The sequence below is a fragment of the Glycine soja genome, chromosome 12, assembly GCF_004193775.1.
Source record: "Glycine soja cultivar W05 chromosome 12, ASM419377v2, whole genome shotgun sequence".
Classification (NCBI taxonomy): Eukaryota; Viridiplantae; Streptophyta; class Magnoliopsida; order Fabales; family Fabaceae; genus Glycine; species Glycine soja.
The window spans coordinates 36,909,037-36,933,767 of NC_041013.1; the positions used below are offsets into that span (position 1 = coordinate 36,909,037).

General features: G+C 33.2%; 2 protein-coding genes across 3 annotated transcripts; one reads left to right on the plus strand and one right to left on the minus strand.

The window, feature by feature from the left end:
- Window positions 1-1,997: 1,997 nt before the first annotated feature.
- Window positions 1,998-9,717, minus strand: LOC114380151. The gene is made up of 11 exons (XM_028339097.1): window positions 9,149-9,717; window positions 8,236-8,360; window positions 6,812-7,256; window positions 6,582-6,697; window positions 5,545-6,328; window positions 4,768-5,220; window positions 4,315-4,503; window positions 3,977-4,204; window positions 3,089-3,425; window positions 2,796-2,979; window positions 1,998-2,691 (listed from the first exon to the last, which is right to left on the minus strand). Exons 1-11 carry the CDS (start codon window positions 9,356-9,358, stop codon window positions 2,214-2,216), a joined length of 3,549 nt encoding a protein of 1,182 aa, XP_028194898.1. The 5' UTR covers window positions 9,359-9,717; the 3' UTR covers window positions 1,998-2,213.
- Window positions 9,718-19,096: 9,379 nt separating this feature from the next.
- LOC114379425 (serine hydroxymethyltransferase 7-like) lies at window positions 19,097-23,875 on the plus strand. 2 transcript variants are annotated; one of them, XR_003659482.1, is made up of 6 exons: window positions 19,097-20,341; window positions 21,113-21,518; window positions 22,405-22,506; window positions 22,612-23,223; window positions 23,478-23,586; window positions 23,690-23,875. XR_003659482.1 is itself a non-coding variant. In XM_028338076.1 (4 exons), exons 1-4 carry the CDS (start codon window positions 19,382-19,384, stop codon window positions 22,833-22,835), a joined length of 1,692 nt encoding a protein of 563 aa, XP_028193877.1. In that variant the 5' UTR covers window positions 19,097-19,381; the 3' UTR covers window positions 22,836-23,441. The 2 variants fall into 2 exon arrangements, 1 of the variants encoding a protein (XP_028193877.1); XM_028338076.1 differs by lacking the exons at window positions 23,478-23,586; window positions 23,690-23,875 and having other exon boundaries at window positions 22,612-23,441.
- Window positions 23,876-24,731: the final 856 nt, after the last annotated feature.

Below are 24,731 nucleotides of genomic sequence, written 5' to 3' on the forward strand. Positions count from 1 at the left end.
TGTTAAAAATCTCTTGGCTATTCGAGCATTTTGTGATGTTGATTGGGCATCTAATGTGGATGACAGGCGCTCCACCTCAGGGACTTCCATTTTTCTTGGTCCAAACTTAGTGTCTTGGTGGTCTCGCAAACAAAAGGTTACTGCCAGGTCTAGTACTGAAGCTGAATATCGCAACATTGCTCAAACTTCCACTGAATTGACTTGGATTTATACTCTACTGATAGAGTTACAAGTTTCTTTCACTACTCTTGTAATTTTGTGATAATCAAAGTGTTGTTTCTATTGCTCACAATCCAATTTTTCACAGTCGAACAAAACATATGGAGATTGATGTGTTTTTTGTGAAAAAGAAGATTTTGGCCAAACAACTCTCAATTGTTCATATTCCAGCTTTGGATCAATGGACTGATATTCTAACTAAACCCTTGTATGCATCAAGATTTAAGGCTATGAGAGGCAAACTCAATGTAAAGAGTGTTTTCAATGAGAACTTTCCCCCTTGAGTTTAAGGGGGAGTATTAGTATATGTCAATGTATAAATGTGAAAACAGTTTTATATTTTGTCTGTAAGGGTTGTTAACCTTTGCTAATAACACCCATTTTGTAATGAATATCTACTGTGAGGGCTATTAGCCTTTGCTAACAACACCCATTTCGTGTTAGTCAATAGGATCAGTTAGTTATATTGTATAGAGGTCTATAAATACCTGGATTGTAACTACCTCTAACTAATTTTTCATATCAATAGAATCATCTTTGTTCTCCTCCTTTTTCTTCTCTGTTTTCTCTCTGTTTATCGAAAAGTCAAGGTCTTCTATAGGACACTTTATATCAAAATCTAGTTTACCTTTATTTTAGTTATCTTGATATTTTTTTTTGATGAAATTACAAAATAAATACAATTGATAATTATCAAGGACGAATGTAACAACCAATGCATATAGTTTAGTTGGTAATGAGAGAAGACTAGAGTTTGATTTTTATAGTCATAGATTATATTCTTTAGGGAAGATGCAAAGAACTTTAAGAAGAACTAAATCTCGTATAAAACATTGAATCAAGTACTTTAGTAATGATTCAAGTGGTTCTCAAAACAACAAACATATTCAATTAGAAATCAAATTCATTTTTATGTAATTAATATAATACAAAAGAAATATAGGATTTTGTGTTGTGCATAGGATTTATTTTTTATTTTAGTTTTATAGCTGACCTAAAAGAATGAAGTTTATGAGAATATTTTGATATCTTATTGGAGAGTCAAAAGTTTTAATTATGGTGTAAAAGTTTTAAAAAAAGAATAAATTTAGCAACAAGAATGCCTTGTGTTCAATGTGATGAAGCATCCAAGGACAGGAGTGTGCAAAAAACAAAATGGTTAAGTTCAAACCTAACCAAACTGAAATTGAATCAAATTGGTTTGAAAAAAATAATTACACTGTTTACAAAAGCAATTCAATTAATCCAATTATTTTTATAAAATCGATTCCGGTTAACCAAATTGATTTTTACCTAAATCAAATTAGTTTTATTTGAAAAAATAATTCAGAACCAATTTATTTTTTAGAACCAATTTAAAACTGATTTAAAACAGATTTTCTAAAACCAGCTCATTTTGAACCAATTTTTTATATCAATTTGACTATTAGAACTGATTATCAATTTGACAATTAGAACTGATTAAAAACGATTCGAAACCAATTCGATTTTTTCGTACATCCCTATCGAAGGGATAAATAATAGAGTATGGTGTTGTGTGTCACTATTTCTACTTTGTCTTATGAAATATTGCCAAGTAATAATTAACATATAATAATTGAAGTATGAGAAATGGTAGTTAACTTCATAAAATGATTAAAGGTTATCGCAAGTTTTACAGTTTATACACAACAGGGAAAAATAGTCAAATTGCAAAATTTAAAAATGATTATAATTTCACGTTACTGCCGACCATCTGAAACTTGTGCAGAAAATATTTTGAACTACTGATAATAAGATTCAAAATGAAAAGTTCAAGATCCAATCATACATTAGCAATTCAATGTTAAAAAGTTTAGATACCTATATACATTTCTGTTTGTTACATCAAAAGAATTCTACAAATAATGTCACTTCTCTACAAACCTAAGATACACAGCTTACAATTTTACACGCTCCTATGTACAAATGTGTCTTTTTTATTATATTATTATGCATGCACTTACCACCAAATATCACATGTTATCAGTCAAGTGTTTATACCAAGGCCCATGAACACTAACTGAAATAGTGGCTGCCAAAATCAAAACACCAGCAATTTCCACTACCTTATCAGTCAGAATACCAGCCCCAACTTTCATGAGAGCCATTTCTGCTAATTTCCTCCCATGGATCCCACTTCCACCAAGCACAACACCGCGCAAAGCTGAATAGACAGCATTATACACCCTCTCGAAAACAGCATCCCCAGCTTGTAAGCTCTTTCCTAGCATCCTAGCAGCAACTACCTTCCTTGACTCAAGTTTCCCTGTATCTTCACCGTCAACTGTGGGCAAATTGCAGATCACTTCTACAATGTCTTCAATATCAGCATCTTCAACACGGTCTAGGAGATCCAATAGTTGTGCTGCACACTTAGACACTAAGTTTTCCATATCTGCAGGGCTAGCTACTGCCTTTTCACTCAAGAGAACCTGACGGTGAATAAGAATGCTGCCATTCCCAAAATAGAGATAATATTAGTAAAATAGCGATTTATACATGATTGATACAGTACCATCACCAGCATAAATTATTCAATTAAGATGCTATTTTACCTTGTAGAAATCACAATAATCTTCTGAATTTGAGCCTGAACAGACCTCAGCCTCGAGAAGTTAAGGGATAAAGTTTCTGGGAGATCATCTTGTGTCAAACCAGATGTTCCACTTACTAATTTCAGCAAACCAAGCCTCACACCTAGATCAAGTTGTTCTCCCCTGCATTCTGGCAGCTGATCACCTGATCAAAAAACATACAAGTAGGTATTAAAGTGTTTGCTTAAATAGATGAAACAGTCTTCTTTAAAGAAAATTGAAGAATAGGGAATTAAAGTTTTTCAACTTGGAACCTTTAGCATTTGCGCCATCAGGAGAAAAGGCCATCGGACTGCCAGTTGTTTTGAGCAGAATACTTCCCCCAGTTCTGAGAGTAGTTGTAGGAAGCCATTCTTGGGATGAATTAGAAGCCAATCCTGATGAGGAACTCACATGCTCTTCCCATTCCTGACCTTTGCAATTCCAAACAGATGAAATCCATCTCAGTGTTGAAGGCAGAGAGGTATTGGCATCAGATGGAGATCCATATTTGTTAGCAAAGGCATTCCTAAGGTAGTCCAGACCAGCAGACCCCTTCACCAAAGACTCCATTAATCTTATTCGTGCTTTGCTTATCTCTTTCTTAAGAATCTGTCATAAGAATTTTACATGTCACAAAATATAAAAACAAAGTAAGACAGACATTTACAGGCTAGAAAATGTCCAAGCAGAAGCACTATCTTCTAAATAAAGTCCACAACAAGATCCAAATGTGGCATGTTTAATGGAAAGTATCCTCAAAATAAGGTTTTGTGCTTACAGATCACAAAAAGATCTACAACAAAGCACAGACAAAGTAATACAGACAGAAAGATTGTGCTTAATTTCATGGCTAACCAATCACAAAACATCTCAAGCTATTCAATGCATTACACCTAACTAACAACTAAAATTGAGAGCAGTGGTACTCAAGCATCCATAATTTGTAATAAATAAAGCAAAAGGAAAAACCATGAACATATTGATCAAGTAAAATTTAATTACAGTTGAAGGCAGTTGTACTTAAGTGCTTCCAGAGAAGCATCCATAATTCATAATTAATAAGCAAAAGGAAAAAACAAACACCATTATTGTAATGATCAAGTAAATTTTAATTACAGATAAAATTAAGAGCACAATGAAGGAAAGGTAAGCAAACAGACCTGAATCTGTCCAAAGACAAATTGCAAGCCCTTCACCAAGGCTACAACACATGAATGGTTTGACTCATCCCTTGATTGACATATTTCACTCAATTCATGAAATAATTTCTTGTGTGCGGCCTTCATCATCTCCTCATTCGCTGGAGCTGAGAGCTTCTGCAAACTGACGAGTGAAAAGTCGAGAATTTTTGCAAGGTAATCAATGCCCAGGTTACCTGATTTCAGCACCTTCAAGTATGCAGAAGATGTTAGAGGAGAAAATATTGTCATGCTCATGCATATGCCAATGATGCATCTAATAGCCATCACAGGTTACAAGAAGAGAATATAGTAACTACCTGTGAAAGAATTTCTAAATCGATGGCAGCAAAAATATCCTCCTTCCAGCTTTTTGGAGCCATCTCACAAATTTCATCCCTAACCTCCCCCATAAGTTGAACAATCCAGTCATAGTTGGGCTGGTCCCCCTCCACAGATTCCATGATACCATCCCAAAAGGCCTTCTCGATTGTCTGCTTTATTTTCCCCTGCAACATAAAAAGATGGGTGAATCAGAAGTCAGAACTAAAAATAGCATGTCACCAGCTGTCAGTAAATTTAAAATTATATACTGCTTTGTATACTAATATTGGAAATAATTCCAAAAGATTCTAGATTAGGCATACATTTCATAGTTGGTGGGATAACATGAGCAGATCAACATCAAAGGCCAGAGAAAGAGCCTTAAACAAAAGCTTCATCCAAAATCAGCCATTAATTCAATGCTAACATTTATACAAATATGAACTAACCTCAACGCTGTTTTGAACGTGATTAGAGACATCAAAGCCATCAGCTACACTATGGTGATGCTTGTGAAGAAATTCATTTACGAGAACCTCATTCTCTGCTAGCAACTTCTCAGAGGATGTGCCAAGCTGACTATCTGAACTGGTTCTGGGTTCAGAGAAGCTAGACTCTCCAGGGGAAGTATTTGTTTCCTTAAAGAGGGAGCGAACTACTCGGCTTGACCTATGATTACTCTCATTAGAAATATTTCTTTCACTTGAGCTGGCAGCAGTAGAAAGCGAAGTTGGGCTTGTGGGCATAGATGGAATCATTGGAGACCTCACTGGACTTCCGTCATCCTTCACTACAAAGTATCTAGATCTTGTTTCAGATAATGCAGATTCCATACGCTCAATTCCAGCATCTCCACTCAGGTGCTGCACCTTTTCTCTCAAAAGTTTTTGATCCTCAGAGACCTGCATTAAATGCAAAAAGAAAATAAGGCCAAAGCACACTTTGCTGCAACAATAAGAAAGCAGTCAAGGGTGGAAACACCTATAACTGTAAGTTTGAATGTAGTTATAGTCTTAAGTCAATGAGCATGAAACATTGTTTAAGAAGAGGAAACAAGTGAAAAATTTACCCAATAAATAAAAGAAGAAGAATTCGTACATATATGAAAATCTTCAATATGCCAGAGTTTTTTTTAAGTCATTAATGTTCCATGATATTATAAAAAATGCTCATCAACAACGGTTATCGTTCATGAAGAAAACTCAGCTATTGATGTGAAAAATTACCTGACGCTGAATAGCTTTCATATCATGACTAAGCTTACCACCAGCTCCTTCTGGAGTTAACTTGCAGGTTTGAATCATAGAAGCTTCAAGCTGGCAAGCTGCTCTAACCAAATCTTCCTCCAGTAATCGAGCATCCTTAACCTTCCATACCACAAAACAATTCAAGTATGAGCACCAAGCTTTATCAAAAGCAGCAAGCTGAGATCTGAAAGTACAACACTTCATGGATGCTGAGACAGACTCTTCATCAGAACTTCGTATTGGCCCATCTAGTATAATCTTTACCAACAGCTCAAACATTTGGACAAACTCTTGTGCAGATTTGGCTAGAGTAATCTCACATTCACCCATTCCACTGAAAACAGCATCTGGATGACCCAATATCATATAAGCACAAAGAACAACTCTCACAGGATACCTTGATAACCTAGCTAAGCTATTGTTTGACTCCCTGATTGAATCTACTTTCTTTGACTGCCTGCTTCTCACAGAACTCCTGGGAGTAGCCCTTTTCTTGGGGGAGGCAACCCGTTTAAGAAGGTGATCAATGTTATCCAAGCTAGACAAATTCTTGGCAGGAGCCACTGCTGTAGACACTTTAAGGCGGCTCTCAAACCGGTCAAGTAAAGTTTTCACAGTCTGAAGAGTAGAAACCGATTCAATCAGAAGGGCAAGCTGTTCAAACGGCATTGACTTGACAGATTTCTCATTGATCCCCAGAACATCATATGCTTTTGTCAAGGTAAATGTTGTTCTCTTTTGCCTTAGGAACCGCCTCCAGCACCTTCAAGAACAAAATAAAGTAAGAGGAGAATTCCTTTTTATAGTAATATCTAGCAAAAAACAATTCTAATACATCCATTGTATTTCAGTTTTAAGGCGTGTATGACAGAGGAACAAAACTTCAAATACTAAATTTATAGCTTAGTTTAGACCTCCACCTCCAGTTCAAAATAACAACTGAGTAAAGCAATGAAATTAGCAAAGCTTTCTACATGACCTAACAAATATATATCAATATTTAAATGCAAATAAACCTTGCTAGATTTCTGGAAAGATATTCTGCTTGCTTTGGCATCCAATTCCGATTCTCTTGGGCATAGCCACGCAATCTTCCCCTCTGCCTGAGATATTCAGCTCTTTGTCGTCTTGCCTAACCAATATAAATTCAGAGAGTTATAAACAAGTGCCATTAAGGGCCACCAGAACTCCTCCCCCCCCCCCCCCCCCCCCCCAAAAAAAAAACAGCTTCAAGCTAACACCATACCCTCTGCAATCGATCTTCCAACTCATCCTTCTTTTTCCTTCTTTCAATCTCACGCTGGTGAGATACAGACTTTGCCACATGTATCACCTGCGAGACTCGAGCATGTGCCCTATTCTTCTCAGCTTCCAGCAACCCAAGTCGTTTCGTTTCAGCAGCAGTTCGTTTTTGGTGAATTGCAGCACGTACACACTCTTTATATTTGTTTTCTCGAGCCATCCTTCTCATCAATGTCTGAGACGACCTTTCTCTATGAGAAGCCCTTCTTTGCCTGAGAGCCTTGAGAATAAGCATCCTATTAGCCTCTGCCTGCTGAACACGCGATTCAACTTTTGTTCCAAGCCTCATGCGTTCATTCTCATAGCGCATTTCAACTCCAGTTTTTGCTGCTTGACGCAATTCATCCAGTCTTGCTAAACGCATCTGGGCCTTAGTCAAGATGCTCAACCTGTCAGAAAGGCAGTAAATTATGTACAGTTAATAAAGCACGTCAAATAAATTGAAAAGAAATCATTAGGGGCCAGTTGCTAAAATCATGTTAAATAGTTAAAGGGTGGAAGCCTTCTTTCAGAATTAAGAAACAAACTTTCAATTATCAATGGAACAGCTAATGCATAAGAATTAGGTGTTAGATGAGATTATGTTAAATATTTAACTTTTTCTGAACACAAGATAAATATTTTTTAATTAGATTCTTATTTATCAATCAAAATGACCATTAAATTCCAGAAATAAGATTGTAGAGAAGGAGATGGGACAGATGAAACAGTCAAAATATCAGAAAGAAAGATCAAGATGTTTAACTATATTATAATCAAATTTATAAATTATACAAAGTTCCCCAATATAAGGATATAATATAAATAATACAGCTATACAGGCTTGATAAGTAAATGAACTACTTAATATTTCCAAATAAACTAATTCATAAAAAACAACAAAAGCAACTAGGACTGGCAATCCAATTCCAACAAAGACACCAAAATAACCATTTTGTGATTGAAATTAGGTCCATTTGTATAAGATTTTTCATAGAAACAAGTCTTTTTATTAAAATATATATCCAAAAGAGGATATTTGGATGAGTTTTTTTTAGAAAAGAAAAGCCAAAAAAAAATCAGTTAAAGTGCTTTTTCTAGAAACTAGGGAGAGAAGATCCTGAAATTTTTTAAAAAATACAGAAAAATGCTACCTCTCACAGTTTAAACTTAAAATTCACAAGAGCAAATTACTCCAAATGTTGCTTTTAATAGCTCATAAATGATCGTGAAAATTAAATTTTTAAGCCAAGTGGTTTTACTGAATGAAACAATAAAAACACACTGGCCGTTGGCAACAACAACAGTAATTGTACATGAGCATACAAAAACAACATTACAAGACAGCCTTGGGAAAACCAAAGTATTCAAAACCTTGGGAAAACCCACCTCTTCTGTTCAGCAGCCTGCAGTTTTGCTTCTAGTCTCTGACCAAGATCTTCCTCCTGAGATGAACACCTTGAGGGGCTTCTTGGCTTAGCACGTGCCTTGTTTGAGAGTTTCTCATAGTATTTCTGCATGGAAGAGAGGAGCGATAAGTAGAGAGCACCATAAAGGATCTTATCGACTATCAATATTGAATCTCTGATCAGAAGCAAGGAAAAAATAAAATAAAATAAAATAAGAACATTTAGACAGGTAGGAAAGGAGGAAAAAGAAACAGAGAATAGAATAGGACGTAATAGAGAAGAAACTGTAACTATGTGCATGGGCCAACTGCGAATTAAAAGGAAGGCCAGAAGAGCACTATTCGCGAATGCAGAAACCATAATATGTTGTTACATATTAGGATTCCAACCAACAGTAAGAACAAAGGTTAAAAAGTTTATAATTCATACATAGTACTAATACTAACAAAAACAAGTTTTCAGAAAAAGAGAACCATATGAAATTTGAAAAAAGCACCATCACCAAAGAGTGCAAATCATAATTGGAATAGAAAAGAGGAAGAAGCCTCTCCTATCCCACCTAACATAGAAACAACCTTGAAGATAAAGCAAGCAAGAAAACGAAGAAATAGATTCACCACAATAATTAACCAATAGAGAAGTAGCAAAGGAACCACATAAATTCTTTCCATAAGCACTTGTTTTTCTTCCAGAACATCAGGTTTAACACAAATTAATTAATTAATTAATAATAACTAAATACACGTGGTTAATTCGAAGCAAGGGGCAAAAAAATAAACAAACCAAGCGGAAAAAAGTGAAAAGCGTTTCTATAATCAATCAATTTGAAGACCATAAACTTTCTCACCAACCAAACAAACACACTGTTTTAGAACGGAAAATCGTAGGGACACCTGTCTGCGAAGATCAGCGTTGTGGAGTTTCGCTTCGATTTCCTCCACCGTGCTCGGAGACTTGCACTCCGCGTCACGAAGCCGTCGCCGGAGCCTCTTCGGCAACCTCGTTGGCGACGAGAACGATTCCTCATCACCGGCCGGAAACTCCATCACAATTCCGCCGCCACCGCCGCTTCTCCCCTCCGGCAACTCCACTCCGGCCGCCATCCTTCAACAACACCGCAACGTAGCAAACAACCTCTCCGTACCAGCGCGACGGCGATGAAATCGCTCCAACGACGTCGTACAGTACAAACCACACACACAGAACACAATAGAATCGCAACCACCAAAATAATAACAATAACAATAATAATCGACGATCGATGATCGATGATCGATGAACGGTGACCGGTGATTGGTGATATATATACAAACAACGAAGGGAAACGAAAAAGTGAAATTCGAAACGATTCAAAAAGGCAACGTCGCGACGAGTGGACTCAGTTTCGAGAGCTTCGTTTTATTTTTGAGTTTTTTTAGAGAGAGAGTGTGTGTTCCTCAGAAATGGCAATGTGAAGGGCGTGTTTGGGTTTATAATGGAATGGGTTTATTTGGAGTGTTCTTGTTTAACACTTTAATCAAAGAGGATTAGGGAGGGTATTAGCCACGTCACCATAGCCATCGCAACGGCACTCTCCTTTTTTGTTGTTTTTTACATTAATGCCCCCGTCCCTACCATTTTTGACCACATTACCGCTCCGGGGCCCATCTCTATCTACTACCTTATCGATTTGACATTTTTATTTTCCATTTTTCCTTTTAACTTAGAATCACATTTACTTTTACTCCAAGTTCTGTTTCTATTCTTTTCTTCTATTATTGATTGATTCGTCGTTTTTATACGCATTGGATTGGAGAATCCGTTTTTTCTTTCTTTTCTTTATTATTGGCAGGTATATTTCCTTTTCTCAAGCCCAAAATTCCAACGCTTGATTAAGAAGAATTTGTGTTTTCTAATAATTAAATACTCAACAGTTTATAGTTTATTATTATGCTTAACACGCAAAATATGTCTCATATTGTAATTAGTCAATATCAAATACTTATATTTCACATTGTGTACTACTAAAGGTTTGCCTTCATGTGTAATCGATGTTTATATTTGGGGTGTTTGGTTTTGTTTTTTTCTATTTTCATTTTCATTAAAAACAGAAAATTGTGATGAAAATGTGTTTGGTTGGATTTCTGAAAATATTTTCAGTGAAAATGAAAATAGAAAACAATCAGAAAATGAAAATATTCAGTGTTTTCAGTTGAGAACAAAAATCTTATTTTAGGTAAAATGAAATTAAGGTGACAATGAATGTAATTTTAAGCAAATCTAAAAATACAAAAAGACAAGAAGTCATTATATCATAAATTTTCAGTATTTTTATTTCATGAAAACATAAAAAAAAAATCAAACCAAACATATTTTTAAAATTTTAATTTTTTAAAAATAAAAACAGTTTTCAAAAAATAAAAACAAAAAATAAAAATACAAATCAAACACATCCTTTATAATTCATGTTTTCCTTTCTCCTGAGTTCTTTGGTATATGGTCGGTAGAAAACGATCAAACGGCGATGCAGCGTGTAAAAAACAATCAAATAAAGTTGACAAAGGATTCAATTCAAAAAAATGATTGAATCACAATTCAATTTTATCGCTAGCTTTGCGCTAACTAGCAAGTAACAAATTGATCAAATCGATATTCATTCTCATATGTAAAGGTCTTATCAGCATGAACCCATGTGACCATCTCACATAATAATTGAAACAATGCTACAGAGATAAGGGTGCTTGGAACAAATCATGGTCTATATGCCTTTTGAGTAAGTATGGATTAATGTTCAACTTTAAAGAAAGAAAGAAAGAAAAAACCATTCATGATAAAGCTGCAGGGTTAGGTTACTTTTCTTACATGTATATGTAAGAAACATACCCGCTAAAACAAATAAATTGAAATATAAATAAATAATAAAAGTGCTTATTAATAATATATAAGTTCCTTTAACTTGATCTACTTTGTTTTATCTTAAATAGTTACATAAAAAATTATTGTGCGTGTTTGTGGTTATATTAAAAAGGTTCATGCCTTTTAAACAAGGCTAGGTATCAAATGAAAGGAACAAGTAGCGAATATCTTGATTTGTAATTTTACATTACCACATTTTTGCTGTTTATTGATTTCGATTTTACGTTTTTAAAGGTCGCGATATTTTATATGCATTATTGAAACCGTATATAGATATTTTGTTGAATGGTTAATTAGTTCTGAAGTAGCGTATTCTTTGCTTGGGTTCAAAGGTAATTCCATTTACAAACTCCAGTCTAAAATCAATCAGAATATACATCATGCGTGCATCGGATATATATATAAAAAAAACGAAGGGTTTTGTAAGTGAACATATAGTGAATTGTCAAAGGATATACCTGAGTTGGTAAGGTGTGAGTTTTTGTAAATTTTCCTACACGATCTTCATTACCTATTCTTTTACGCCTATAATTTACTCTTTCCCCCTTGTGTTATTCATAAAGAAGGCTTTATTAATGTAACATATACCAACACCAATAGGCGATATTCAAATGCGGTGTGCTTTTTTATTTTTATTTTTTTTCAGAGACATGTGCTTGCAGCTCTTATTTGAATCCTATACTATTATTATCAAATAATTATATTAGAAGATACGAGAATTTCTTTAAGAAAAAAAAGATACGATAATTCAAGGTTTGATTATTTGGTAGGCGCGTGTTTAATTTGCTAAATTAATTAAAAAACCTAATGTAGTAAATATAATAATTGAAATAATAGCCCATCTTCAATGAAGAGTGAAACTAATTAATTAATTAGCATATTTTGATTAACACGCGCCCAATTTGATTTTTTTTTTAGTTCATAATAAAATAAATATAAGTAATAATAAGCACCGAGTAGCCTAAATAAATTTTAAAACTTTATATAAAAGTTGCAGTTATAAGAAAAAAGTTAACAAATGTTTAAAATATTAAAACAGTAAAATGATAAATGTACTTTTTTTTTTATCATATTTTGAACCCGCTTGATGATTTGAGAAAATATCACCAAACTACAAAACAGGATAGGAATTGGCAAATGGTAAATGTACTATTAGCAATACAACGGTACATAATGATCTCAATTGCACGAACAAATTTATAACACATCATTTAAATTAAGTACTTACCAAACTTGAGGGAAGAGTTTTCATGGGGCAGCTGATACTTCTTCATAGGTGTAATGGTATTGGTCACATATATCTTGGAAATCTATATTAAAAGCACGAAGATTAAGCACATGATTTAAAAAAACAAAATCAACTAAAAGTATCTATTTCTTCTTTTCATGCTATTTTATCAGTTTCAATGATTGAATGAATATGATTAATAAAACACATGTACATCAGTGCAGTTTATCTCAGTATTATAAAATGTAATATAACACTTACAAAAGTAAAAATTAAAAACCAAATATTAGGGGCAGACATTCAGTGTAAAAGTTTAAACAATAACAATCATAAGAAATGGATAAAACATTACAAGTGCTCTGACCTTTGCATCTCAATATATCGAAATATCACCTGAGAATGAAAAGAATTTTTCATTGTCCTTCTTGGAAGTAACTAGTGATATGTTGCTAACCTTAACTGCATGTTATTATCTGTAAGAAATCAAAACAGAGTCAACTTGGAAATTAATTTCTCAATGATGGGATTTGTCACTAATGAAATAACAAAGGACAGTGTCAGTGGGGAAGAGATAAGAATTGCTTTGAAGTATTAACCTAAAGTAACCAAAATTGTAATAAAACAGAAAACACAATTTGCCAAACATAAGAAAATTGAGATAGTTTTGTTTTCCAGTCATTTTGGGTCCCCAATTGTATGAACTTGGAATTGGAATTTGAATCTCTAATAATTGTGAGGAAATACATGCTTTTGGAATTCTTCAAGCTATTAAATGCTTTGCCTTTTCATTAAGTAATTTCTGTTTTAATTCCTTAATCATGAGTTTTTAAATGCTGTTATTATTTTTAGCACAGGATTTACCCTTAAAGGTGGGCAAATTCCTATTGCTTGTGACCACGAATTCCCTCTGGAAACACAATATTTGATTTCTGGATCATGCATGTATCCTACAATCCTAACCAATGTTACTATGTGAAAATTTGTTCCTCACGCCTAGCACATGATAATCCAATTTGGTGTAGCTATACGTAGCCGTGGGTTGAGTATGTATGTATATTCAAGTGTGCGGAATAGCTTCAACTCTTTGATGAACCTCATCACTTAACCTCTATCACTTCTTCCACAGTTTTTAAGTGATAATTTATTATACAATTTAAAATGTTTTGCAAAATTTTTTAATTCTAAAATCGAATAAAAAAAAGAAAATCTTTCTTTTCACTAACCTCTAATAAAAAAAATTAATAAACAAGTTATCTTTTGATTATTTTAATTATTTTAGAGAACGAATAGAAAGACATTAAGGAATTATTTCAAATAAAAATAAAAAAAGAGTATAATTATACAAATTAATATATGTTCTAAATTGTCATTGAAAAGGTGAGAGATGGATAAAAAGTATCAGCAAAACACACAATAATTAATTGTGTGTCTACTTTCTAGGACTAAAAGGTAGTTTTTAAGCATAGGAAGTAAAACTTAAAAAGAAAATAAGTATATGAAGCAAGCAATAGTTTAACCATTTTTTATTCAACATGAAAACAACACATCCTTCTCCCTTTTCTCCCTTTCCCAAACTTTATCATAGCCTTAGAATACATATACTCCCTCGCCCCTACATAGTTAGGTTTGTGATGACTTCCCGGTTTTTCCATTGAAAATGCAGCTTGTATGGCCCACATAAAAAGTAAGGGTAAACCTGGGAATCCAAATATTATAAACCTAAATCAACTCGTACTTCCCCTCTTTCGCTATTATTACGTCAGGCTTCGTGAATGCGCTACGACATTCGACGAGGTTGGATTGCGTGGCACTCGTTCAACGATCTGATGCACAAGGTTACGGTGATGTGGTAAGTACCAGAACGTTGCTCTTTCGGATAGAAAATTAAAAAGGAAACAAATAAGGAGGTGTTTGGTTTGACCCTATCATTTTCATTGAAAATAAAAAATGATGATGAAAAAGTATTTAGTTAAATTTTTTAAAACAATGAAAACAGGAAACAATCAGAAAATTAAAATAATAAAATTTCATTTTTAGTGTTTTCAGTTTAAAATAAGAACTTCATTTTGAATAAAATGAAAATGGGTTTGGTTTAACTGTTTTCATTTTCATTGAAAATAAAAAATTATGATGAAAATGTATTTGGTTAAATTTTTTAAAATAAAATGAAAACACTTTCAATGTTTTCAGTTCAAAACAAGAACTTCATTTTGGATAAAATGAAGATGCGATGACAAGAAATATAATTTTAAACAAATTTAAAAATACAAAAAAAAAACAAAAAGTCAATATATTATAAATTTTCAGTGTTTTTATTTTCTGAAAACAGAAAACAAGAAGTCAAACTAAACCTATTTTCAATTTTAATCTTTTAGAAATGAAAACAGTTTTTAAAAAATAAAAACAGAAAATAAAAATACAAACCAAACACATTTTAAATAAATAAAAAGACAAAAAGGGAAAAACTCAAGCGTGTGAAGAGCCACAAAATACACGTGCGCCGCTAGAGACGCTGGAGTCGGAACTTGATTTCAACCATAAAAACCGCTGAATGTGGGGCCCACAAGTTTAGTGGCCCTCGCGTTCGCATACGTGAAACCACGGACATGAAAATACGAATGTAGTAGACTCGTACATGTCCACTTACTCTAAGACATGTTCCAAATAGTTCATGATTAAAATAAATTAATTTTTGGTGTTGCTTGCATGGTGGACCTGAAATTTGATGCATGATCTCAGTTTTTTATTTTATTAGAAAAAAATTATAATAATGAAGAACAATGGCAATCACTAACAAGGGATTTGCATACTTGGCTGCGAGAGAATGTTCAAGTGGAGTTAATATTCTATTTCGTCCAATCAATTTCATGATATAGAAAAAAGGTTATTTTGCAATTGAATTATCTTCTTCACGCAAAATGCATTAAATCTACTAAATATGCATTAGATAAAATGATAGTTTCAACTTATAGTAGAAGTAGTAAGTTTACAAGTAAATAATGATTTTAGTAAGTTAATTAACTAGTTTTCTAGTCTTTACAAAGTAAATTAAGTTTATTGTGTATTGATACGTAAACGTAGTCATATTTATAGCATTGGAGACTTTTTTTTATTATTATTATTATCTTTATTTTTCGAGTGAGATAAAATGCAAAGGTGATTTTTTTTTATATCTACATTTGTAACGGTTCAATTTGTGTCGGGCTTAGGTACATGTACTATACTGCTAGAGGCATTTGAGGGATTTTCTAACAGTCATTTTTTCTTTTACACTCAATATTTTTTTTTTATAATTCTAACATTATCTTTATGTATACTCATACCAATTATTAAAAATATGTTTATGAAATAATTTAAAATTAATGATGCATGCAAATCTTGAATTTATGATTTTCGCATTATGACATTCTAACTAACTAAATTAATAAGTCAATTATATTATAAAATAATTAATGTTGATCTAATAATATACTTTTTTAAGTATATAAATTTTAAATAAAAATTATAGGTTTAATAAACTTAAGTTCACCATAAGCTTGTGCATCACATCGTTGAATGAGTGTTAAGAATATAATTATGTTATGTAAACTTATATATATAAATAAATTAATTATTAAATCAAAAATAATTACAAAATTTATTATATAAACGTATATATGTATTAAATATACATTAAAAATTTAATATTGTATATAGTGACATTAATTATTTTATACCATAATTGATTTATTAGCTCAATTGATTAAAATGTTATGCTAATAACATGAAAGTTACATGTTCGAGATATGCATGAGTCATTAATTTTAAAGTATTTCGTAAAACATATTTTTAACAATTTATGAGTCATACACATTGACAATTTGTATAGGTCATACGTAAGGGTGTTTTTGATTTTCCACTCTGAGGTGTAAAAGAAAAAATGACCGGTGCATTCTTCAATCTCGGCACAGTGTTGGGTCAAGTTATTGGTGGAAGGGAATTGCTATTCTCACCACCATTTGTAACAAAAAAACACTATTGCCCCTTGTTATTTTCCTACACCCCTCTTCTCTTTCTCTCATCCTTCCCCTCTCTTGTTTTTTCCCACACCTTATTTTTTATTTTTAACTTTTAGATCTAACAAAATTGTAATTTTTCTTTGTATCTAAACCTAGATAGATAATATAATCACGATTCTAATATGTATCTAAGTTTAGATAGGTTACAAATTCATAATTTTGTTGTGTATACAAGTTTAGATGTAAAATGGATATATATATATATATATATATATATATATATATATATATTATTTAATTATGATATAATTCATCATTTAAATAATAATTAATTAATTATTATACCAATTATCATAATGATATCAAATGTTATCTTTTTTTAATAGTACTAGAATTCGTTGTGATATAAATTATCTTTCTAATTAACCTTTAAATTAATGATGACACAAATTATCTTTTTTACTGTAATCAAATTAATTATGATACACATTAATATCATAATTAATTCGACTACCTTTATAAATGGTAAATTTTATTATCACTAATTCAATTTTAATTTTAAAAAAATTTATATGATACTTATTAGTATTAAAAAAGGTAAGTTATATATTAATTATTTTAATTTTAATTTAAAAAAGGATAACTTATATCATCATTAATTTTATTAGTTTAAACAAATAACTAATGTCTATAATTTATTACAATATTTTTTCACAAACATTAACAAATAAAAAATGTGTTTATGTTATATAAGAGTGAATTAAAAAATATAAATAACAAAAATATGAATTCATTGTATTAGTTACCCACCAAATTCATATTTTCGTTGGACTGGTATTTTGGAATATTAAAAAAAAATGTAACCATATGACGGTGAGAGTAGCAATTTGTGGGATAAGAATAGCAATTGCCATGGTAGAATGGATCTTTGCCTACTATAAGGCCTCACCTAACTGGTCGGCCTTGGCTGACTAGCACAAGAGAAAAGGAGTTGTTATTCTCACTTCAACTTTTGCTATTTACTTTCTATTTACACCTCCATGTGCTTTAAAAATTATTTCCAAAATATCCTTCTTTGCATAATGAAAATATGTTTATGTTGAGTAAGAGTGATGCAAAAAAATACACAATAAAAATGTATTTCCATTGTTTATGTTATATAATGGAAACATATTTTTGTTGTATATTTTTTACATTTTGTTACTTGACGAAAATAGAAAATGTGTTTTCATTTTTTTATTTGAAAAAAATTGTTATTAATTGTAAAAATATAGTTTTTAAATTATTCTTTAATTAATTATGATACAAAACATATTGGGTAAGGAAAGAGAGGGTTGCTTATGTTGGGTCACCTATGCTTGAAGGGTTGGAAAATCTGATGGTGGTGGATCTTTATGATTCCAGTCAAGGTTGCTGAAATACAAGATTGGTTGATAAAAATCTCGATGATTATGATGCTCAAGCGATTTTTAGAACCCCTGTGTATCCATATTTGGAAGAAGATAAATTAATTTGGGTTGCAGCTAAAGATGGTAGATTTTCTATCAAAAGTGCATACAACTTGATTATGCAAAAAACTTTGCAGTATGAGGATTGTAAAATTGAAGGTGACTGGAATTTGATTTGGAGAGTAAAGATTCCCCCACGTGTGAAAACCTTACTTTGGAGACTCTATACCTACAAGGTCTAATCCGAGGAGTAGAGAAGTTGAATGGCTCAACCGTGTACGCCCCTTGTGTATTTTTGGGCATTTTCCTCTTAAACAATGGAAACATGTATTTTGTTAAATAAATTATGTTTTCATGAAAAGGATATTTTTGAAATAGCAAAAATTTAAAACACCTAAGAGTGAGACTAGCAAAAGTGAGAATAACAACTTTCCTTACAAAACCTTTGTTTACTTGCCATGTGATTTGGTGCATTAATGTTTGCTATAGTATCTTCTACTAAACTCAATTCAAATAAAATTATTATGAGTAACAAAGTTTTGTTCGATTAGATAGTGTATTTGCATACCCCGACTTAGAATAGAAGCCTCTAGTTAAGTTGGAATAATTCTTTGATGTAATAATTTCAGGTGAGTAGATCCACACACTTGGATGTTTTATTATACTCAATTTAATATATTTAACAAGTTGTATTATTATATTTTTAAAAAAATGTCATATTATTTTGTATGAACATTTATATTAATTTTAATTTGAGTGTGCTTTGTTCTATCTTAGGGGTATAAGAGAGATTATACCTAGCGACAATGTTGGTTGGACAAGGATGATTGTAAATGAATAAGAAAAAAGAAAGGTAAATTTAAGAATTTATTTTTATGCAATATAAATATAAAAATTATATTATCAATCAATTAAAATATTTGTACATATATAAATCAACATATTATAAATCTTATATAATATATATAATAATTTTTAATTGGGTGATAATATATATTGAATGAGGATATATTTTTTATACATATATTTAATGAGAATATAATCATATAATAACATTTTAATTAATTTCCACGAGGAATTCTAAAGAAAGAATGTACATTAATAAGCAATTACTTAAGAGTTGTTATTAAAAAAGAAATTATAATTCCATCAATCAAGTTGGCTGGATTGATTGAAAATTTGAAATAATTAGGGAAGAATCTTGTAAATATGGTTAGTTTAAAGAATATGATTGTGATTTCCAAAGATTTTTAAAATAAATAAAAGAGACAACACAGAATGGGGAGTAGAGGATTTCTCATTCACAACCAAAGCAGCAGCGTCCAGGTGCATCCCCTTCCTCCGTCAAAACCACGCCCATTTCATTCTTCTCAATTCCCAATTCCAAATTAGGGTTAGGGTTTTCACAATCTCAATGACCTTCTCTTCTTCCTTCACCTTACAATCCCTATTCCACTACCGCTACTACTACTCCCTTTGTCTTCGTCGTTGTCGTTCGTAAGGATTAATCAATTAACCTATCGAATCGTTTCAGTATCTTCTTCTTCTTTTTCTTCCATGGACCTCTCTCACCCTCAGTCTAACTTGTCCCTCGGATTTTCTTCCTCCCACGCTTCGCCGCCTCCTCGCTCCGACCCGCCGGTGCCGCTGCAGCTCATGGAACCGCAGACGGAGAATGGCAACTTAGATGTTGAATCGGACGACGATGAGGACAAAGAAGTCGAGGAGTTTCGCATTCTAGGCCACTCAATGTGCCTCAAGAGGCGAAGAGATTGCGACTCCTCATCCTCCTCCTCCGCCGCCAAGAGGGTTTCCGTCGAGCCCGATCTCGACGCGCGTAAGGCAGCGGTGCGCGCGTGGGGTTGCCAACCCCTCTCCATCGCGGACCCCGACGTCCACGAGATAATGGAAAAAGAGAAGAAACGTCAATTTCGCGGGATTGAACTCATAGCCTCCGAGAATTTCGTGTGCAGAGCCGTGATGGAAGCGTTGGGAAGCCACTTGACGAACAAGTACTCTGAGGGAATGCCCGGTGCGCGCTACTACGGCGGGAACCAGTACATCGACGAAATCGAAACGCTCTGTTGCGAACGTGCTTTGAACGCGTTCGGTCTCGACCCCAAGTGTTGGGGAGTGAACGTGCAGCCATATTCGTGCACATCTGCTAATTTTGCTGTTTACACGGGGTTGTTGCTGCCCGGTGATCGTATCATGGGGTTGGATACTCCTTCTGGAGGGAACACTAGTCACGGTTACTATACTCCCAATGGGAAGAAAGTTTCTGGGGCTTCCATTTTCTTTGAGAGCTTGCCCTACAAGGTGAACCCTCAAACGGGTTATATTGATTACGATAAGCTTGAGGAAAGGGCGCTTGATTTTCGCCCCAAGATACTTATTTGTGGTGGGAGCTCCTACCCTCGAGAGTGGGATTATGCGAGGTTTAGGCACATTGCGGATAAGTGTGGAGCTGTGTTGTTGTGTGACATGGCACAGATTAGTGGCATAATTGCAGCCAAGGTGTGAAATATATTCCTCCTCCTACTTTTTACAAAACCTTTACTTTTTATACATATTATGTTGTTGTTCATAGTTGCTTGTGAAAATTTAGTTACAGTTCGTGTTTGTTGATGGGTCGTCGGGATTACATTACTTTTATGAGTTACTTATGTCATGTCTGTTGCCAGTTTTTCGTTTCCATTTATTTTACATCATTCTTTTGCCATTTATCCGTAAGCTACAGAAGTTCGTTGTTGTCCTCCAATGGTTGCTCATTTTGTGAAAGTGGTGAAAACCCCATCTTTGATGTTCTTGCCGTCATTGCTCTCTTACTTTGTTATACTGTCTGAACAAGACATAGAATGCTGGTTTTGGACTTTTTTGTCACAACTCTCTTAGCTTTTTTTTATTTTTTATCTTTTAATACCTGGAATGGCTATTTGGGATTCTGCTTAAGATTTGATTTGATTGTATTTTGATTTTTCTTCTTTTAAGTTACACCAATACAGAAATCTTAGTGAGATTATAATTTGAATTGAAGTCAGAGTCCCTTTATGATTTATATGAGATTTGGACCATGGACTGAAAATTCTATTTAGTTTTTGACAAGGGATGCTATTGTGTCTTTTGGCACTTTTAAACTAAAATGTAAGGCCATAGTCTGGAATTTATAGACCAGGCTGGATTAGTCCACTATTGTCTCTTGGGAAAATATCCAATAATCAATTAGTCTTCAATTTTGAAGAAATGCTCATTATTTTCTTTAATAGTATGGTGGTGTTGTCTTTGCAGGAGTGTGTGAATCCTTTTGATTATTGTGACATTGTTACTTCGACAACTCACAAGAGTCTTCGAGGTCCAAGGGGAGGCATAATTTTTTATCGAAAGGGTACAAAGCCAAGGAAGAGAGGGATACTTCTAAGTCAGGGACATGAAAGTGATCAATATGACTTTGAAGAAAAGATAAATTTTGCTGTTTTTCCATCAATGCAAGGGGGGCCACACAATAACCACATTGCTGCGCTTGCTATAGCTTTAAAACAAGTTGCTACTCCTGAGTATAAGGCATACATGCAGCAGGTGAAGAAGAATGCTCAAGCTTTAGCATGTGCTTTACTGAGAAGAAAATGCCGTCTAGTAACTGGGGGTACAGACAACCATCTAATACTTTGGGATTTAAGGCCCCTGGGATTGACAGGTATATCATGAGCATGCCATATTTTAATGATATATTGCTAATTGCTTCTTTTTTTTATCTGTTTAATGTCTGTGTGTCCATTAGACTCAACTAGTTTGCATGTTGGCTGCACATTGCATTGTTTTGTAAGTCTAAACCTTTAGATTCTTTGACATTTTATGTCTTCACATTTGCATATCAAGATGGGTATACGGATTTTTATAGAAAGTAGTGGCTTCCTGAATGGGCTTGCCCCCAAAAAGTCCGAGGTGTTTCCTGCTGTGTACCAGGGCAGGTGCTTCATTGAGACAAGGTGGCCAATGAAATATGAATTTAATATAAAGTCAATTATAATGACCAATTCTTATCTCATCAGAAGAAGTTTGCTACATGGATTGAGCAACACCATTAGGCTCTAAAAAAAACAAACAAATTTTGGGTAATTGATACAATGCCTTTTTTCCCATGGTATTTCTCAATATATTTGTTGGTGCTCCCTACCCTTTTTTAATTGAATTATCTTACATTTTGATCCACTTTTCATAAAAGTACCTCCACTGGTGTTTTTCTCACGTGTTGAAACCAACTTAAGTGAGTCCCATTATATTTCTCCTCAGTAGGTGAAACTTGAAACTTCACGATACATTTGTTCTGGATATCTTTTCTTAAATGTTAGTAAAACACCTTAGCATTGTCATCTTTATTATTATTTTTTGAACACTTTTAGGCACTTCACTACTGAATATTCATTTTCAGTAGAACATTGTTGGTGTTCTGGTTGTCTGGTAGACTTTTGCTTCGAGTTTATGCTTGAATCCTATTGTTCAAGCTGAACAAATAATGATTTTTTTTTTTTGCATATGGTAACAGTCTCTAACACTAGCTTCATTTTGTTTTGTGCTTGTAGGTAAATTTTATGAGAAGGTCTGTGAAACATGTCATATTACTTTGAATAAAATTGCTATTTTTGGCGACAATGGAACTATAATTCCTGGAGGTGTAAGAGTAGGTGAGTAATAGTTTATTATCTTTTCTGCTTTGCATGCTTGGAAGGAATATTTTATTGGCTGTACTTTCTCACGAGGCAGATTTTTATGCTGTATTTGTTACTCAGGTACCCCTGCCATGACGTCAAGAGGATGTCTGGAAGCTCATTTTGAGACAATGGCTGAATTTCTCATTAGAGCTGCACAAATTGCAAGCATACTGCAGAGGGAGCATGGGAAATTGCAGAAGACAACATTGAAGGGACTTGAGAGCAATAGAGACGTCGTTGAGCTCCGGGCACGGGTTGAAGCTTTTGCAACTCAGTTTGCCATGCCGGGTTTTGACATTTGAACATGAAGTGGCCGGTGAATTGCCATTATTGATTATTTACATATGCGACAATGGTGGGTCGTTGTGCCCGCTTTTTACAAAAGCACATCTTGTTCTTATATTTTGTGGAGCTTCTCTCTTCTCTGCATTGTATGCAGTTGTCAGATTTTCACATCTTGCAGTGAGTTGCAATCTGGTACAAGACAGTATGTAAGTAGGTACTTCCGTACTGCTGTTGAGGTTTTGTCTGGTGATCAAGTATCTTGTTCCTACCTTGGAGGCTGCACCATCCCAGCGGAATGCATCAAGTTAAGCCATTATAGGGGTTGGAACAGGGATTCTTGATCAACCAACCTGAGTACAGAATTCTTCTGGTGAATCTGCAGAAAATAATTACTCTGATAAAAAGGTTAGGCACTTTGAATTCTTTTAGCTGATGTTTGATGCTGAAAGCTATGTTATTAATCCTATTTTTTGCTATATTTTCCCCCTTTTTGGGATCATATTCGATACCTTACCGTGTTAATTGTTAAATATATAGTTTGATGTGGTAAATATGTGATTGCTTTGTACCCTTGTATTATTTTGCAAAACAATTTTTTTCTCAAAAAGAAAGGTTGATTATTCTTTGCGAGTTGGGAATGAAACATACTACTATTTCAGAAGCGCTTGAGTTCATCCGCAAGTTTTGTCAGTGCGGTTTGTTTGATGTACTCGGCGCAAGGGAATTAAATTGTTGCAGGTCAATTGAGATTTGAGGGGCAGTCACAAGGTCTTTTTTTTTTCTCTCTTTCCATTTGAGTAGTCGTTACCTGATGCTAGTGTAATCTTGGGAATTAAACCGTCACTTTCTCTCACGGCTTTGTGGTTTGCAGATATCTTCTCAAACCATTAAAGCTTGGGTTGGATCGTGGCATCATCTTGGGGATTAAACCTTTTATCTCACTTGCTAATGTAAGAAGGTTGCGTATTTTGTGATCGGTATTATATGCATATGTTATGCAACAGATTTTTTTATTACTCTTTCCAAAATACATTATCCAATTTAGTGTTTTTTTCAATTATTGGTTAAAATTCACGTACGACTTACTAAAAAGGTAGGTTTTAATTTTTATCTGGCGAGTTTAAAATTATTGTGAATTTTGACTAATATAATATGTTAGAACTTTCTGACCTTAATATCAATGTTGCTATTTCTTTCATTTTAATTTAACTCTCAAATAAAGTATTGCATATACATCAAGAACACTTATATTTTTTTTCTATTTAATGGACAACCTGAATGTTTATTTAATCAATAATTGCATCTAACTCTCTTAATAAAAACATTTTAGTTAAAAGAATTTTTATGAATCAATGCAGTTTGTTTAAAGATGCATGTATTACTATTGAAGCAATGCAATTTAGAGTTGAGTTATTTGTGAATTATTTTAGTTTGATTCATTGAATGCTTATCCAACTATATTTGTTTACCTAAACTTACAAGCTCAAACAAAATCTAGGTTTAATTATTAAATGTGTCAAACATAAATTTTATTAGTTTGTGATCTATAGCTTGGAACTCACAAATATCACTTAAGATAATTTTTATTTGTTATTTTTATCATCAAAGATTTGCTTTATATTTTAAATCATTCTTAACAATAAATTATATTTTATTGTTTTACCTTTTTAGTATCAAAGTATATCATATACTAAATTAATAAACAAAATTTGTGTTAATTCAAGTTTCAAAATTTTATTGAAGTGAAACTTCAGTTTTAAATTTATTTATTTTAATGAGTTATTTTTTTATTTCACAAGGCAAAATTGAACTATAATTATTTGACTTTATGTACCACTAGACCGCTACCTCAAAGTTGATGATGCTTGATGGAAATAAATGTTGTAAAGAGATACAATTTCATTAATTAAATA